Genomic DNA, 19,043 nt, shown 5'->3' with positions numbered 1-19,043 from the left:
GATCGAATTTTACAGTTGTGGCTACAAAAATTCGGTTGCTAGAACCAAAAAATTCTATATATGCAACCGAATCATTCGATTGGTACAAATTCGGTGGCTACTACGAATCTGTTTTCTCTGTGTATAGAATTGAGCATTTGCAAATAGAAAATTGAAGATATTGTGTTACTAACGAGGCATATTCACTGCATCTGTAACTGGATTAGTTTGTTTAAAAAACAATCTGTAGCAAGACATACATAAATTCGAATACTGGGATTCAATATTTTTAAAACTCAAACTAGGACTGATCGCCAGAGTAGAAGGCTTCTAAACGATTGTCAATTTTATCTAACCTAAGACCATACATTTTGGAATCATGGGTCAATATGGTTCTAAGACCGAGAACCAACAAATTTGTTCAGTTTTTAGTAATAGAAAAGTGTAGATGTTGGGATTCTATTGAGATATTCCCCAAGGAACATGTAAATTACTCACTTCATCATTTAATGATTTAGATAGTTCCTAATGCTCACAATCAATCCCTTTAAATAACACTTTATTGTGGATTCCAGACAACTCGGTCTCTGGTATTAATATTTTCCTCTCTTTACCAAACTTAATTTTTATTATACAGCACATTTGCTCTTGTTTAGTGAAACTTAAATTGAAAACTGTCAAACAACATAACCTTCAAAACTTAATAATCATTGTTAAAAAACAAACTACAGACCTTTAAATTTTCATACAATATATAAAACTGTCTCTATTCTTCAACTGACACTAAAACTGTCAAAATTATTCAACAATTTTTTAACAAAAAAAAAATCTACGTTAACTCCTGCACTAATTTGATAAGTCTTCAATATAAAATCTACTTACACCCCAATAAATATTAATCAATGTTTGTTGCCAAAAGTATGACAAACTTATTTTACCCTCATCATCATCAACATGATGGCAGCACAAAAATGCTGTTGTCAACTAAAGACTATAATGAAGGGTACCAAAAAAAATGTACGAACGAACGAACGTAAAAAAGAGTACTTACATTTAAGAGCATGAGGATTATCATAGTGGATTTCCAGCATATAATATTTGGGACCCGTTTTGCCACCCACTGGTATGCCAACATGTGGAGGTAAAAATTGTCCTGTAGCAAAAAAATTAAAAAAAAATAAGAAACAAAACATTATTTTATATGTATGAAGTAGAAAAATGTTTTCATTAAACAAGCTGAGAAAAAAAATCTCAGTTTTTGCCATAAAAACAGAATGTTTGCTATTTTATTTATTTTTACCAACCTGAAGAGCCAATTGACCAAACAGCCACTGGTGTAATGCAAGCATCCCAATCCCGTGGCGTTAATAAATTACTATTACATACGGCACCGCTGCTCTTCACCCAAACATCCCAAGAGGCCGGATCAGAGCCAGGATATGATTTAGTGGAACATTCAAATAGAGTCATGTGATGTACCAAAGGTTGTGAATCGCCACTGTAATAAAAAAGAAACCAAAAAAAATTATAATAAAAATTTATTTATTTCAATACTTTAATTTGTTTTAATTTTTGTTTAAAATCTTCTAATAAAATGTCGGCAACAGATATTTTAGTTTTTGTGGAATTGGAATTGAATTATTTCGTACGTCGTTGTATTGCTTCTGGTATCTTTCATGTAAATTCTCCTGCTGGGTTCTTTATTGTCGACAGTGACAGATTTTGTAAAATACCAGAGGGTAGTGAAATCATGTTACATGTTTTTGAAATTTTGTGTCCACAATAGTTTAGTATGTAAATACTTTAATACTTAGTATTTAATATAAATATATAATCAAGTTATATTATTTGGTTTCAAATATATACATATATTCAAACATACATACTTCCCAGTAGTTCTGCATTGACTACTAAAGAAGTTAATGAATCTCTTTTATGACAGTAATTTTCAGTAATGTCTAATTACTTGTCCAATTTATATATTTTTGGGTCATTAAACAGCTTTTTGTACTATAAAGAGAAGTCAACTAGTTACTTTATACATTCCAGGTAGTCTAGCTTGAGGTCAGTCGCCACTTTAGTGTCTCTAAGTAATCTAAGGTGTAATCAATTTAGTTTGTTTTGTACATTACTTTAGAAATTATTTATTTTATCCACCAGAAGTAATCTATTAAAGAGTAAATTGACCCAAAGCCCTTTTGTAATCCGGCATTTAGTCGTTGTAATGTATGTAGAGTCAATTGACTTCCGCCTAGGATACGAACATGTTAAAATTACTGATACCATGCTAAGTCAGTAGTGACTCTAATGATATACCAAATCACTAGCTTAAAAAAATCCTCCAGAACTGCAAGGATGTATATAAATATGTTTGCATATAAATATGTTGAGTTTGTATAGTTGGGAATTTAAGTGACGCTTTTTATTTAGGTTGCCTTTCGTTTGGGTTAATGCTCTAGATTAGAGATCCACAATCGGTTAAACAGATACATACGTTAAATGAACCCTATTAATCAAAAGGAAGAATTTTACTCCCATCGGAAATTACCAGGTGACTGATAGGGGCATAATGTAGTATACTTGGCCTGACTAAACATAGATGTGAGAAAAACCAACGTACCCCAATGCATGGAACTTATCAAACCTTAGAGTAGTTGGTTTAAAATGATAAAAGTTTTCAATGAAAGTAAAATCACGGTGAATACCAAAATAATCTCACTACAGGCGGCTAGTGGTGGTGTGAAAACAAGCCCCCAGTCATAAGGAAACGATATCGGAAGTGGGCAACTCGGATTCTGTAAGTGAAACTGCCTCAATAGAGTACAAAGAAACGTATTTAAGGGTGAGCTTAACGCATCCCCATCCATAAAAGTCAGGCAATTAGGGTTGTCATAGAATCCAATCATTGTCGGAATCGGGTTTGAAAACTACAAAAAGGTACATTTGACTTGAAATTCAATGTAATACATTTGACTTGAAATCCAATGTAATTTTTTGTTTAATCGATAAAGAATTTAATTCTAAATCGAATATAAATCCGATAACTTTCGATTTCACAAGATCAATGTACTTTTTCTGTTGTTTTCAAAACCGATTCCAACAATGATTGGATTCTATGAAAACCCCGAATGATTGTGAATCTTCTGACTCAAATAATAATAATAATGATGCAAAAATATACTGCTGAGGTAGACAAGATGTTAGAGGATGATGTGCTAGTATAGCCAAACTAACTATAAAATGGAGGAAAATCCCTGGTACCCAGCTGAGAAAAACAGCAAATATTAAACAGAGAGGAGGCCAACAAATGGAAAGTCAACGGGATGCCCCAAAGGCGAATGATCCTTCTACATCCATCTATACTGAGATGGGAAAGAAAGTTAGTTCTTCGGCAGAACTGGATTTTGTGAGCACTTTTAGAGGTAATTTTAAAGTAAGAGATCCACAATCGGTTAAACGGATACCTTAAATGATCCATATTAATCAAAAGGACGAATTTTTCTCCCATCGGAAGTACCCAGGTGACGGATAGGAGCATAATGTAATGTACTAGGCTTGACTAAACTTAGATGTGAGAAAGACCAAAGCACCGCAAAATGCTAACAAGCCCCAATCCGACATCATCAAGCGTGCTATCTTGATATCCAATCTAACTATAAAATGGAGGAAGCTAAATGAAAAAGTTGTTAGACTTATTCTAACTTTTGGATGTACTGTATGGTGGGAGATAAAGAGAACTGAGTTTCATAAGAAGACACTGGCCAAAATTGAAAAAGTGCCTCACTTTGTATTACCAGAGCCATAAAAGGCAAACCACAGGCGGCCATACACATCGTCGTATAACTTTAATCAAGAAGCATGTGCCTTACGAAGATCTTATGCGAAATTGGTTTCATGGATTCCCGGAGATCCGGCTCTCTCAGACTACATGACTACGAAAATAAGCATCGGTAGAACAACCTCAATAGAGATTTCTGTTAGGTATGTCTTGGAAAAATTCCCATATGTTACAAGGTTAGATATGCGGTATTTACTGACGGATGGAGGGGTAAGAAGTTGAAAAAAGGCACCTGCTAAGAATTTAAGATGAATGTAGGTCTTCCAGGCGGAAGTACTGGCGGACTTTGTGTTGGAAAGTGTCACGTGGAGGCGACTTGATATGTTGGTATACAAGCTGCATTAAATACTGTGGCCGAATACGAGAAAAAACAAAGCTGTTATATGACTGTTCGAGAGCCGTGAATGGGTTGATTGAACCCTAAAAGTTAAGACTGCGTTAGGTATCAGAAAATTGGAACATCAAGAGCAATTAAATTGCGGATGAGCTTCCAAGGCAAGGCTTGGCATATTGTATAGCATATTGTCTGTCATTTCCCGGATTGCTACAGAACTAAGTCCACAATTTCATGATGTATTAGAAGATATCGGTGGTTGTAAGCCGGGGATATGTTTTGCTTTATTAGAGGAATAAAGTGGTTTAATTATAGTTATTAGCTTATGGCAGTTCTTGATATCTTAATGGGTGTGACATATTCCTAGACATAGTTCATCGTTGAAAAGGAAATGGAAGCATAATCCTCCAAGTGGAAGTCTACCTTACCATTTGATATGCGTATTTTCTTATGAAGACCCCAAATATATTGTTCCACAACCTAGTTTCTTAGTAGCAAATATATTTTGAAATATTTTAATTTCAACAAAAGTTCAGCAACACAACATACATATCTGCCTAATCAGAAACAATTAGATGGAAAAAGGCCTCCTGAACTAAGTATTAGAATAAGTTCCCTGGACAGTAACTATTTAAGCAACTCAATTAATGAGACTTCACTTGCCGTTGCCTTGCTAAACCTAACAAAATGAAAATATTAATAAATCTAAAATCCTTCCTTGATAGCTCTTCTTACCATTACAGCTCTAATAGTCCCTTCGTCATAAAAAAGTGGATGACACACTGAGTCTTCCTTCTCGTTATGACAGCTTTGGCCATATATGTATATTCATTATTAGGGCCAAGCTGATAATTATATTGATTTATTACACAGTTAAAATAGGAAATCGCAGGAATCCAAAAAATTGATTTCGGTTTCTAGCATCGTACAATTTTCAAATCGAACTCGCAGTAATAGAAGTGCCAAATTCATATATTTTATACAATGGAATGCCACTCAAATTGTCAATTATAACATTCTCCATCTTTAATTGCCACGACCTTGAACACTAATAGGTTCTCAGAGAAAAACTGATTTAGAATGATCTAAAAACCAAATCATGTGGAGCGTTCTGAAGAGATAATGAAAATGTTTTTCAATCTAGTTTCCTGGAAGGAAACTAGATTGGCTCCTTAATGTATAATCTTCGACTTTGGATGGATCAGAATTCCGTCCGCTATTTCCCACCCAATAGAAAATATTATGATAATTTTTTTCCCATATAGTTTATTTCTAGCATTAAAAATTTCATCACCAAATCATTTGGGAATCACTGTTATCAACAAAGATTGTTAACATTCATCGTACTATTTACTATGGTTTGTGAAAGACACATAACATTATGGTACTTTATAGAGAAAGACACATGTCCAAACATTCATACATAAGTGTTAGCTTAGCATGCAAATAAGCTAAGTCCACATTTTATGAAAATTTAAGTTTTGATACAAAACGTTAGAATAAGTAATTAAACAGTGCCTGAATTGATCATCAAATTAAGCTAAATACCAAAAACTTCAACATACATTATTCAAATGTATTAATACATATTTTGATATAACAAATCATTCTAAATAAGAAAACTAATTTATTTAATATATAAAACAAAACATTTTAGAAGATATTTTTATGTCTCTTATCAAATTTCTAAAAAGCAACATGGCTGTTTTGCTCACTAATCTTATGAATAATGTATGTTAGTTTCTGTTTTGTACACATAAGACTAATGACGGCTTGTAACCGGAGACAAAAAAATATAATGTCATAAAATATGACAACCGATTTAAAAAAAATGTGTACAAAAAAAAAACTAAACAAGAAATGTTTAATATTTTAGGGATTAACAAGGATTTTACAAACTACTATTACTACAACTAGCCACCCACCTTTCGCGTGTCAACAAAGCTTCATAACCAATAATGTGATGTTTTTCTGTCAGTGCAGGAGCCTTAATAATTTTGCACCAATACAAAGTGTCCATGGAGGCATCTATGGTTACCTGTATAAAAAATAAATAAATATTAAAATTAAATATGAAAGTGACTTTTAGTTTTAATTTCAAACTTACATTTTGCACGGTTACATCCCATTTCTGCACATCCTGACGATTGCGGCTGGGAGCATGAGATTTACGAAACATGGGTCCCAGTAAGTGTAGAGGTTTGGAACCACGATTTTTACCATGGCCTTTGAGGTTGCCGTGAATGGGATCGGTGTCGCCAAATGACCATAAAACTTTAATTGTATCGGTCTGCAAGAAAAGATGAACAAAAATATTGAATTAATTTTGGTGTCAGTTTAAGGTTTAATAGTTATTTTATTTGTAATATGGCAACCTTGTTGTGTAAGTACGGCTTAATAATAGTAACGGTACTTGATTGAGTTTTATGTTATGTTCACACTTGGGCTTTTAAACGCGTTTAAGCAAAATTTTGATTAAGTTAATCAAAGCCGTTCACATTACATTTGAGATGATTAAATTGACACTAAAATGATTAAGTTGACAAATAAAAAACAACAAACAAATTTATATTTCTTTAAGGCATTAAATATGGAAATAAATACTTTATAAAAGATACCAGCAGATTATTTTAAACTTTTTAATTATGAAATTGTGAACATTGATGAATTATTTAAGGTTTTTTAAGGAAAAAAAAACTTCTGTCAAAATTTATTTATGGCCGATGCTATATCATCATCAGTTTGAGGTATGTTCAGTTGATCCTACGTGATTAATGAAGTGATTAAGATTTAATCATGTCAATTTGAAGTGATTAACAAATCATTTAAATGTATGGATAATCATCTCGATTTTGAAGTGATTAGAGCTTAATCACGTTTGAGATGATTAACTCTGCAAATGTGAACATAGTATTAGTGATGGTAGAATAATCATGTTAAGTTATAGGGGAGGGGGTCACACGGTATGTATTGCAACATGTATTGGGACATTTTTCCACAAAAACCATAACAAAATATGTTTCATCTAATTAAATATATTTATTGTGATTTAAAAATGTATTAAATACATATATAGTTCTATAAACTAAGTAATAGAGGTTATGTCACACGCAATTACATATGAGGAGCCGCAGGTACTTTTTTGAAAATTTAAAAATTTTGGGAAATTGATTTTTTCTAGAAGATTTCAACACAAATATTATAAAAATATCAAAAAATCAATTTGTAAAAAAATTCGAAAAAGTACCCTTTGTTCCGCGGCTCCACATATCTATGTGAAAATTATGAATCGTATATATGTCCCAATACATATGGAATACATACCGTGTGACCCTCCACCACTGATTCGATCAGAGTGTAAACCCATCCCAAAAAAATGTGTTTAATATCTTCGGTAAATTACAATAAACAAATCGTTAAATAATTAAAATATCGATAACTAATATGTAATATTACACCAACATATTAATTAACCATAAAGTTTGGATAGATATTAATAAAATAATAAAACAAAAATGGCAAAATATACTGGTAACAAAAAAGAATATTTAAATAACTATTTTATATAAAAAAATATTGAATTTTTTATATTAAATTGGATAAATATACACAATTTAATTAATTAAATAATTTAACAAAATTTCTTTTTCTCCACTTTTATCTCTTCCACTAGTTCGCCCTTTGACAGCCTTAACATGTGTTACCCAAAATGATATCATTTCATTGCGCATTGTCTGCACGATGGCCCGTGATAAGAAACATGAACTGGAGCAGGCCGATTACTATGGCAATACTGCATTGTTAAAGGCCTGCTACTTGGGTAGTTTGGAGGCGGTCATAACCCTTCTGCAATTTGGAGCCGACATCAAAGTTGTTAATCATTATGGTATCGTATAAATGAAACAAAAAATTAAGCTGAACTAGAAATTTGATATGTTCTCTGTTTTCTATTTGTTTGAATTTAATTAAGGTCAAAATGCCTTAACATTGGCCACTTGTAGCGGCAATCTAAAAATAATTTGTGAACTTTTACGCTATTGCACCTATAAGGAATTTAATAAAACCACTTTGACACCAGCTTTGTGTGTGGCCACGTTGCGCCAAAATTGGCAATTAGTTAAATTTTACAAGGAACTGGATCATCCTCATAGTGAGGATATACAAACAGCACATGGTAAATATGTATTTGTAATAAATGTTTGCTTTTTAAGCAGATTAATGGAAAATGGTTTACACTGGCAATAAAATATTAGAACATAATAAACTAAAACTGCGAAGACTTGAGTCAAATTTTTCTTTCTTGTTATAGAAAAGTCTATCAAAGTTTCATCAACTTTCTTATAGAAAAGTCTGTCATAGTCTGATCAACTTTTCTATAGAAAAGTCTATCAAAGTTTGATCAAGTTTTCTATTGAAAAGTCTATCAAAGTTTGATCAAGTTTTTTCTATAGAAAAGTCTATCAAAGTTTGATCAAGTTTTTTCTATAGAAAAGTCTATCAAAGTTTGATCAAGTTTTTTCTATAGAAAAGTAAATCAATGTTTGATCAAGTTTTTTCTATAGAAAAGTAAATCAATGTTTGATCAAGTTTTTTCTATAGAAAAGTAAATCAATGTTTGATCAAGTTTTTTCTATAGAAAAGTAAATCAATGTTTGATCAAGTTTTTTCTATAGAAAAGTATATCAATGTTTGATCAAGTTTTTTCTATAGAAAAGTATATCAATGTTTGATCAAGTTTTTTCTATAGAAAAGTATATCAATGTTTGATCAAGTTTTTTCTATAGAAAAGTATATCAATGTTTGATCAAGTTTTTTCTATAGAAAAGTATATCAATGTTTGATCAAGTTTTTTCTATAGAAAAGTATATCAATGTTTGATCAAGTTTTTTCTATAGAAAAGTATATCAATGTTTGATCAAGTTTTTTCTATAGAAAAGTATATCAATGTTTGATCAAGTTTTTTCTATAGAAAAGTATATCAATGTTTGATCAAGTTTTTTCTATAGAAAAGTATATCAATGTTTGATCAAGTTTTTTCTATAGAAAAGTATATCAATGTTTGATCAACTTTTCTATAGAAAAGTATATCAATGTTTGATCAACTTTTCTATAGAAAGGTATATCAATGTTTGATCAACTTTTCTATAGAAAGGTATATCAATGTTTGATCAACTTTTCTATAGAAAAGTATATCAATGTTTGATCAACTTTTCTATAGAAAAGTATATCAATGTTTGATCAACTTTTCTATAGAAAAGTATATCAATGTTTGATCAACTTTTCTATAGAAAAGTATATCAATGTTTGATCAACTTTTCTATAGAAAAGATCTTCTCTCTCTGATAAATATTTCTGTAGAAAAGATCTTCACAGTCTGATCAACTTTTCTATGGAATTTTTCTATAGAAAATTTTAAGTTTTTTCATTTAACTACCTACTTGGACGAAACATTTGAAGATACTAATCTATTTTTCACTGCCAGTTTAGACATACATATGTATTTGTTTATTTGAACATCATTATCCAACCAATTTTTTTTTAGGTTTAAATTACGAGGACATTATGGGCTTTTTAAAATTACGCAATATGAGCACATGTCAACATAACCACCAAAAACATATGCATATTTAAGTGTTTTTTATACTTTATTATTATTACCATAATTGTTTGTTATTAAAATTATTACTTATTTTGTGAGGCTTGTTCTTTTCTTTATGTTCATTTTATATTTTATTTATTGTGTAGCTATTAGCTGATGATTTTTTTGAATGGGTTTCTTTAAATTTGTGTACTAAATAATAAAAATAATGTTCTTATGTTCTTTAAACGTGTGTCGTGTCTTTAGATTACTTACCCCTAATGGTATGTCGTAAGGATCACATGTTTCAATCTGTCTATAAAATTCCACTTGAGTGTGGGTGTTATTTTGAAAACCATCTAAAACTATATAGTTTTGTGTATCATCTTGTATGGGTGCGGCATTATGTTGAGAATATGAGCCATGACAATCCTAGAAGAGATAAAAACAATGAATAAAATTAATAATATGTTAATAAAAAAATTAGAGTAATTCTGTATAATAAATAAAATCTTATCATTTGTATTTATGAGTTTTAAATAAATTTGTCAATAATATTGTATTATTTCTTTAAGTGCATGTCGATATAAATTGAAAACATTAGTATCGATAACAGTGTTTACAAATCAAGCAATTTGTAAACATTATTGCATTGTTCACTTCACACCTTTGGGTTAGTTAACCGTTATTAGGTTAAGGGTTGCCCAATAGAAGGGAAGTTAGAGAATTTATGCAAATGTCAAAGCCTTTTAAAGCCACATTTTATTTCCTTTTGGAATTCCTTTAAACACCTACCAATTTAATATTTCTTTTGAAAATTCATTAGATTTACAATGTGTCTGTTGTAAACTTATTCTACTCAGTTTTCTTTTAGAAAGTTTTTGTTTGCATTTATTAATATGAAATCTTTTTCATTTCAAAAATTCTCACACATATTACTGAAATATGTTATATCACTGCTTTAATTTTATTCCATTCTTCATTCACATATAAACGAAATTATTATGGAATTTTTCCTTTAACATTATTTGTGTTGTTCCCAAACTGGGGTCTATAGTCAGTTAGTTGCTAAAAACAATAAAACCATAATTCAAAATGTCACCTGATGAGACACAAAAGAATACAAAAGACGACAGTATAACAAATAAAATGTAAAGAAAGGAGAAATATTTAATTCGAACAAAAAAAGAAATGACTAAACGACATAAGTATAAAAACTGTTTCTTAAAAACGTATAAAGATTGAAGTTAAAATTCTGTTGGCAAAAAGACGTGTACTTATTACATACTACACACATCATCATGTGTCTAGAATTAATTTAATGAATTTATTTACGGGCTTCTTACAATAAATTATACAATATACGAGTATGTATATCATGACAAATCATGTTTAACATTCATATCTGAGTATGAACAAAAATAAGAAAAATATGCATAAAAAGTTATAAAAATAAAAGGCGCAAATCCATTGTATTTTAATACCTTCAAGGCATAATCATCATTCAGCACCTTTTTTCTGGTATTTTGTCAAGATTATTACAATATTTAACATACGTAGCGTTATGTTACATTACGTTATAAATAAGATCGAGTTTCAGACAATGTGATGTGTGCTTTTGTTCAAGTTAAATTAATTTTAAATTGTTTAATGTAAGAATTATGAGTGAGTTAAATTAATTAAGAGGTTTTTAATTTATGCAGAAAATGGTAGTTTAAGTATTATATGCGAATTATGTAATGGAAACAATACCCTATAGTCAGTAGTAGAGTATTCATATTATACGATTTTTCTTCATCATAGTCTGATCAACTTTTCTATAGAAAAGTTCATCAAGTCTGATAAAGTATGGGATTGATCTTTTCTATAAAAAATTTGATCTGACTATGATGAACTTTTCTATAGAAATCATGATCAGACTATGATGAAGTTTTCTATAGAAAAGTTGATCAGACTATGATGATCACACTGTGATGATCTTTTCTATAGAAAAGTTGATCACACTGTGATGATCTTTTCTATAGAAAAGTTGATCACACTGTGATGATCTTTTCTATAGAAAAGTTGATCACACTGTGATGATCTTTTCTATAGAAAAGTTGTTTAAAAATTCTATGAATTTTTACTTTTTAAATTTGTTTCTTGTTTCAAGGGTATCCTATAGTTTACTTGACCTTCCATAAGGTACAATGACTTGTTTTTTTTTGGAAAAAAAGGACAACAAAATAGTGTTGTGAAAATAAAAATCATTGAAACCCCAAAGAAGGACAAAAACTCTTCTTTTTTGAAATGCACAAAATACTCATATGATTTATTGTTATGGTCTGCAGAAATAAATGAAAATGTAATAAAAAGAATAATAAAAATAGACTAAAGTATACAAAAATGCAAATTTACACAAGACTATTTGAGAAATGTCTTATTTTGTTCTGCTTCTTGTGTTGGGGATTATAAATTATGATGGTTTTTTATTTAGAAAAAGTGAGAGTTTAATTTAAATTTAACAGCAAGAAATAAAAAGGAAATTTTATTTGTGAAAATTTAAACAATTTAACAAATTGAACAATTAATTAACAATTATCCACATAACCTTCCTAAATGTTAACTGCAAGAAATTTTTATTCTTCTGTATTCCTTTAAAAAAAATATACTTTTTATCCTTAAACCTATTACTTTAATGTCTTTTATAATTCTTCCTTTAACTGCAAATTTAATTTACTAAAAGAACATACTACATAAAATAGCTTACAAAGCATATCAGCAGGAAAAACTCATATTTAATTCATTTTCCAAAGAATGTCAACTGTAACACTTGTTAAACACTTGATAATTACACTTGATTTTCTACATGTTTTCCCCCTGAGAAAATTGCAGCATGAAAATACTCGTTTGAAAGTAATTTAAGCTGATAACACAAAAGACAATAACATTTATTTTGTTTTTTTGTTTGCCAGCAGCAGCAGAATAAATAGAAATCTATAGAAATATTTTCTTTTTAAATATACAAGCGACAACACATAAGTCTAATTAAGTTAATTACAAAAGTTTAACTTGCTAAAATATTTGAAACAAAAAACAGCTCATACGTTTTACTTATTTATTTGAAATAATTACCCAAATTACCAGCATTACAAAACAAATACTGTTGAATATTATTTTTGTGTTTGTGTCTAATTTAGGCAAATAGACACAATTTATTATTTATCATGTGCCTGCTAGCATTTGTTAATTTTTATGTTGGCTGTCAAAAAGGTTTGTTTGATACAATTTGTTTTCTGTTTAATTTCATGTGGTATGGCAGCACTCATTCTTCTGAATACAGTGTCGTGTTTGTCATTCGAATGACAACTGTTTGTCATTAAGCTTGTCATATGCAGTGAGTGACTTTTCTTTTTAGGAAGTAGAAAAAAGGAAAATATTTTAGGATATTGTTGGTGATTTATGCTTAAGTAATAAATGCTATTTTAAGCTTTAAATATTTCAACTTTTGCTACTTTTTGCTTCTCTAGGATATGACAAAATTAGTAATTTTTGTTATTTTAGGTTATTTGACATTCCAAACTAAATCTTATGTTGACATTTGCGATATCATGAAGATGGCTTAGGCTGTTATCGTTACATCTGGTGAAAACAGAGGTTCCAAATCAAAAATCGAAAAAGTCTTATCACATGATAGACTTTTCTATAGAAAAGTTTATCACTTTATGATAGACTTTTCTATAGAAAAGTTTATCACTTTATGATAGACTTTTCTATAGAAAAGTTTATCACTTTATGATAGAAAAGTTTATCACTTTATGATAGACTTTTCTATAGAAAAGTTTATCACTTTATGATAGACTTTTCTATAGAAAAGTTTATCACTTTATGATAGACTTTTCTATAGAAAAGTTTATCACTTTATGATAGACTTTTCTATAGAAAAGTTTATCACTTTATGATAGACTTTTCTATAGAAAAGTTTATCACTTTATGATAGACTTTTCTATAGAAAAGTTTATCACTTTATGATAGACTTTTCTATAGAAAAGTTTATCACTTTATGATAGACTTTTCTATAGAAAAGTTTATCACTTTATGATAGACTTTTCTATAGAAAAGTTTATCACTTTATGATAGACTTTTCTATAGAAAAGTTTATCACTTTATGATAGACTTTTCTATAGAAAAGTTTATCACTTTATGATAGACTTTTCTATAGAAAAGTTTATCACTTTATGATAGACTTTTCTATAGAAAAGTTTATCACTTTATGATAGACTTTTCTATAGAAAAGTTTATCACTTTATGATAGACTTTTCTATAGAAAAGTTTATCACTTTATGATAGACTTTTCTATAGAAAAGTTTATCACTTTATGATAGACTTTTCTATAGAAAAGTTTATCACTTTATGATAGACTTTTCTATAGAAAAGTTTATCACTTTATGATAGACTTTTCTATAGAAAAGTTTATCACTTTATGATAGACTTTTCTATAGAAAACTTTATCACAATATGACAGACTTTTCTATAGAAAACTTTATCACAATATGATAAACTTTTCTATAGAAAACCTTATCATAATATGATAGACTTTTCTATAGAAAACTTTATCACAATATGATCAGACTTTTCTATAGAAAACTTTATCACAATATGATCAGACTTTTCTATAGAAAGGTCATTTTTGTGACCGTGTTTTGGGAACCTCTATGACTTTAACAATAGAACAACATCAACATTTTCCTTATTACAAAAGGTGACTTTTTCTTTTTTAATATTTACTTTTTATCCCTTTATTTTGAAAGGATTCTTTTGTCAGATTTTGTTTTAATACATTGCTTTAAATCAGTGTCAATGGGGAAATATTTTTCTGGGTAAAGAAACAAGTAGATTGAGTAATATTTGTCATATTTCATTGGTTTTTATTTTTATGGAAATGGAGTTTTTTAGAGGAAATGCCAAGAGTTTAATTTATGATAGAATGTTAAAGGAATATTGAAATAGTGTGATAATAAAACAAACTTTACAGAAAGAGTGACAGAGATCAACAAGTGCTTATTAGATTACTTTTTATGGCACTTCATTGGCACGACCTTTAAAGTGTGAAATGTACAAACCTTAAAAGACAACTAGATAATGAACTAAAAGCAAAAGGTTTATATATTATAGGTATTTGTTTAAATTTGTCTTATTCCTTCTTATTCACCTTCCATTCCACCTAACTCTGTTTACCATAATTAACAAAAATAATTTCACAATTGTATTGAAACCTGTTATTAATGACACGCTATTTCTGTTTTGATTTCAGCGTTAAGATAACAAAAGGCAATTAACAAACATTTTGGCCCCACTTCAAACCGTTTCCTTTTTCATTGATTTTCTATTTTTGTTGTGACAATAATTTAAATTGACAATTTAACAAATTTAGACAATTTTATTAGTCAAACCTTGTTAAGAAATAATACACAAAAAGACTAAAAGCATTATTGTTTCGATTTTTACAAAGAAAAGACACAATTATCTTTATGTGTTATAATATCGTTTGATCAAACAAATACTTACATACATATATTGCATTTCATAAAAAAACAAAGACTTTTTTGACTTGATTTTTCTTGCCAAAAAAAGGGTAAATAAGGGATATAAAGCAGAAAAAAAGTTAAACAATATCAAAAACCTATCAGTTTATCAAACCACAAAAAAACTTCTTTTGTTTTCCCAACAAAAGATAAACAATTTTAGGAAAAACAATATGAAAAAAATTTAAATCAGGGTTAGTTACTGAAGCATTACAAAATTATAGCTTCAAAACAGAATCAAAAATGATTGAATTTTTTCACAAAGTTTTCGTTAAACAAAATAAATGTTTGGGTTATTGTCCACGATTTCTTTGGTTATTATTTTTATTCTTACATTTTATATAGAGGTTTTTATATATACGAGACGTGGTATATTATAATTTCAGTTTGTATTTTCTGTGTTTTTGTTTGAGGTTTCTTTGGTTATTTTTTAAAACAAAAAGTTCTTATTATATTTTTGATTTAAATACAATTTTTGTGCAGTGAATGACTTGGTTAATTTTGTATGTAGTATATTTTTGCAAAAATTCTCAATTGTGGACAGTACCTTACAGTTAATGAGACATTATTAGACGTTTTGCACCATGTAAGACCTAACTCTGAAGACGGGAATATAGACAAAGCCAGAGACTGAACCATGTACGAAGCTATGGAAGATACTATAGTCGAGACTATAGGTGCAGACTGGACTATAGACGAGATTATGGACGAAGTTATAGACTGGACTATAGGCGAGATTGTACATGAGATAAGGCTATAAATGGGAATAGAGTATCGATAGACTAGATTATAGGTAGAGGAGACAATTGGCGAGATTATAAGCGGGACTATACATAACATGTTACTTTGGATAAATAGACGAGGTGAAACTATAACCAAGACTATTTACGAGATTATGAACGAGACTAATGAGTTTATAGACAAGATTTTAGATAGACCAGACTATAGATGAGACGAAACTATTGACGAGATGAGACTATAGATGATATGAGATATTTTGATCAGACTGTGATGAAATTTTCTATAGAAAAGTTGATCAGACTGTGATGAACTTTTCTATAGAAAAGTTGATCTCACTGTGAAGAACTTTTCTATAGAAAAGTTGACCAGACTGTGATGAACTTTTCTATAGAAAAGTTGACCAGACTGTGATGAACTTTTCTATAGAAAAGTTGACCAGACTGTGATGAACTTTTCTATAGAAAAGTTGATCAGACTGTGATGAACTTTTCTATAGAAAAGTTGATCAGACTGTGATGAACTTTTCTATAGAAAAGTTGATCAGACTGTGATGAACTTTTCTATAGAAAAGTTGATCAGACTGTGATGAACTTTTCTATAGAAAAGTTGATCAGACTGTGATGAACTTTTCTATAGAAAAGTTGACCAGACTGTGATGAACTTTTCTATAGAAAAGTTGACCAGACTGTGATGAACTTTTCTATAGAAAAGTTGATCAGACTGTGATGAACTTTTCTATAGAAAAGTTGATCAGACTGTGATGAACTTTTCTATAGAAAAGTTGATCAGACTGTGATGAACTTTTCTATAGAAAAGTTGATCAGACTGTGATGAACTTTTCTATAGAAAAGTTGATCAGACTGTGATGAACTTTTCTATAGAAAAGTTGATCAGACTGTGATGATCTTTTCTATAGAAAAGTTGATCAGACTGTGATGAACTTTTCTATAGAAAAGTTGATCAGACTGTGATGAACTTTTCTATAGAAAAGTTGATCAGACTGTGATGAACTTTTCTATAGAAAAGTTGATCAGACTGTGATGAACTTTTCTATAGAAAAGTTGATCAGACTGTGATGAACTTTTCTATAGAAAAGTTGATCAGACTGTGATGAACTTTTCTATAGAAAAGTTGATCAGACTGTGATGAACTTTTCTATAGAAAAGTTGATCAGACTGTGATGAACTTTTCTATAGAAAAGTTGATCAGACTGTGATGAACTTTTCTATAGAAAAGTTGATCAGACTGTGATGAACTTTTCTATAGAAAAGTTGATCAGACTGTGATGAACTTTTCTATAGAAAAGTTGATCAGACTGTGATGAAGTTTTCTATAGAAAAGTTGATTAGACTGTGATGAAGTTTTCTATAGAAAAGTTGATCAGACTGTGATGAAGTTTTCTATAGAAAAGTTGATCAGACTGTGATGAAGTTTTCTATAGAAAAGTTGATCAGACTGTGATGAAGTTTTCTATAGAAAAGTTGATCAGACTGTGATGAAGTTTTCTATAGAAAAGTTGATCAGACTGTGATGAAGTTTTCTATAGAAAAGTTGATCAGACTGTGATGAAGTTTTCTATAGAAAAGTTGATCAGACTGTGATGAAGTTTTCTATAGAAAAGTTGATCAGACTGTGATGAAGTTTTCTATGGATAAGTTAATCACACTGTATAGATGTTTTATATAGATAAGTTGATCAGACTGTGTTGATTATTTCTATAGAAAAGTTGATCAGTTTGTGTTCAACTTTTCTATAGAAAAGTTGATTAGACATAGATTACAAATCTGTATGATATTTCAAATTCGTTTTATTCCCATACAATACTTCAATTGCTTGTTTCTCTTTCTATTTATTGGCTCCTTTAAGGGTTCTTTTCATTATTTAGTTATTGTTGTGGTCTCCTTTATTCTTGTGGTCATAATTATCAACATTATTTAATTCTTTTTTTGCAGTTGATTTAAAATTCCTGTGGGTATTAAAGTCTTAAACAGAGAATTTTGTCTCCTTCTTCCTAAGCTGTTGTTTGTACAATTTCTATATAATAATTTGAGGCAAGTGTTAATTGTTTGCATAATTTGCTTAGGGGAATAACTCCCTCTCATAACACTTTTATGTTGCAAGTGGTGGGGGTTGCCCTTTTCACTCGTTTAAACAATGTGGGAGATGGTTTGATTTGTTTTTAAGAAAAGAGATAAAAAACTTTTTGCTTAAAATTTATTTTTTTTTACACAAACTTGAAAAAAAGTTATGTTTTCAACTCAATAATAAATATGTATGAATACATATAGTAGGTAAAGTATAAAAGTTATAAGCTAAGATGTAAATCTTAAAAGAATAAAGTTATTTAAGGATTAAGAAGGTTTTATGCAAAATTAAGGAAGTTTGTTTTTTTTGTTTATTTTAGCTATTAAATATTGAATGTTAGAGGAAAGTAACATTAATTAAATGTGAGAGAATACAGCCCAGAGATAACTGGACATGATTTATTTACATAAAAGTGGAACAATAAGACAGATATTTGTCGAGATATCTGCAATTTGTAAAGCGATAATATTTGTTTGAAAAGTGAGGGAGAAAATCTTGTCCGCAAATTAACTTCGATTTTCTATAACAGTTTCCCTTGCCATAACGTTGAATTTCTAACAAAATTGTTCCTAACCATTCACAAATTTAATAATTGATTATGAATAAGGCTTTTTGTCCTCCCCAAAACCGGTTGTATTGACAATACATTTTAACCTTCACAGCGATAACATGACAACGTCAAGTTAACAAACCATAAATTAATCAATAAATAAACATGAGGTGTGTAACTAACATTACAAGAATTAATGAAAACATTTGTTATTTAACATTAACATAATCCGTTAATAATCCCTGATTATATTACATAAAATAAACATGTAAATATGGTTAAAAACAATTCACTTATGTTGTACAAAATATAAATAAATAAATACTTGTAACAACTTAAAGCGGTTAACCGCAATTTTAACCCATATTTATTGC

At 29.4% G+C, this 19,043-nt stretch overlaps 2 protein-coding genes across 2 annotated transcripts in view; one reads left to right on the top strand and one right to left on the bottom strand.

Moving 5' to 3' along the window:
* Positions 1–19,043, bottom strand: part of LOC135960204 (MOXD1 homolog 1) — a 51,355-nt gene that overhangs the window by 5,716 nt on the left and 26,596 nt on the right. Inside the window, exons 2-6 of the mRNA XM_065511437.1 lie at positions 10,006–10,161; positions 6,259–6,441; positions 6,077–6,189; positions 1,284–1,477; positions 1,031–1,132 (exon numbers count right to left, since the gene is read on the bottom strand). Of these exons, the coding sequence (XP_065367509.1) occupies positions 1,031–1,132; positions 1,284–1,477; positions 6,077–6,189; positions 6,259–6,441; positions 10,006–10,161 (748 nt within the window). The remainder of the gene's footprint in view (positions 1–1,030; positions 1,133–1,283; positions 1,478–6,076; positions 6,190–6,258; positions 6,442–10,005; positions 10,162–19,043) is intronic.
* On the top strand, positions 7,842–9,899 carry plu (plutonium). Its single transcript, XM_065514124.1, has 3 exons — positions 7,842–8,037; positions 8,122–8,325; positions 9,694–9,899. Exons 1-3 carry the CDS (start codon positions 7,893–7,895, stop codon positions 9,780–9,782), a joined length of 438 nt encoding a protein of 145 aa, XP_065370196.1. The 5' UTR covers positions 7,842–7,892; the 3' UTR covers positions 9,783–9,899.

The sequence above is a fragment of the Calliphora vicina genome, chromosome 5 (assembly GCF_958450345.1).
Source record: "Calliphora vicina chromosome 5, idCalVici1.1, whole genome shotgun sequence".
Lineage (NCBI taxonomy): Eukaryota > Metazoa > Arthropoda > Insecta > Diptera > Calliphoridae > Calliphora > Calliphora vicina.
The sequence above is the reverse complement of the archived record's forward strand: the minus strand, read 5'-3'. Positions and strand labels throughout refer to the sequence as shown.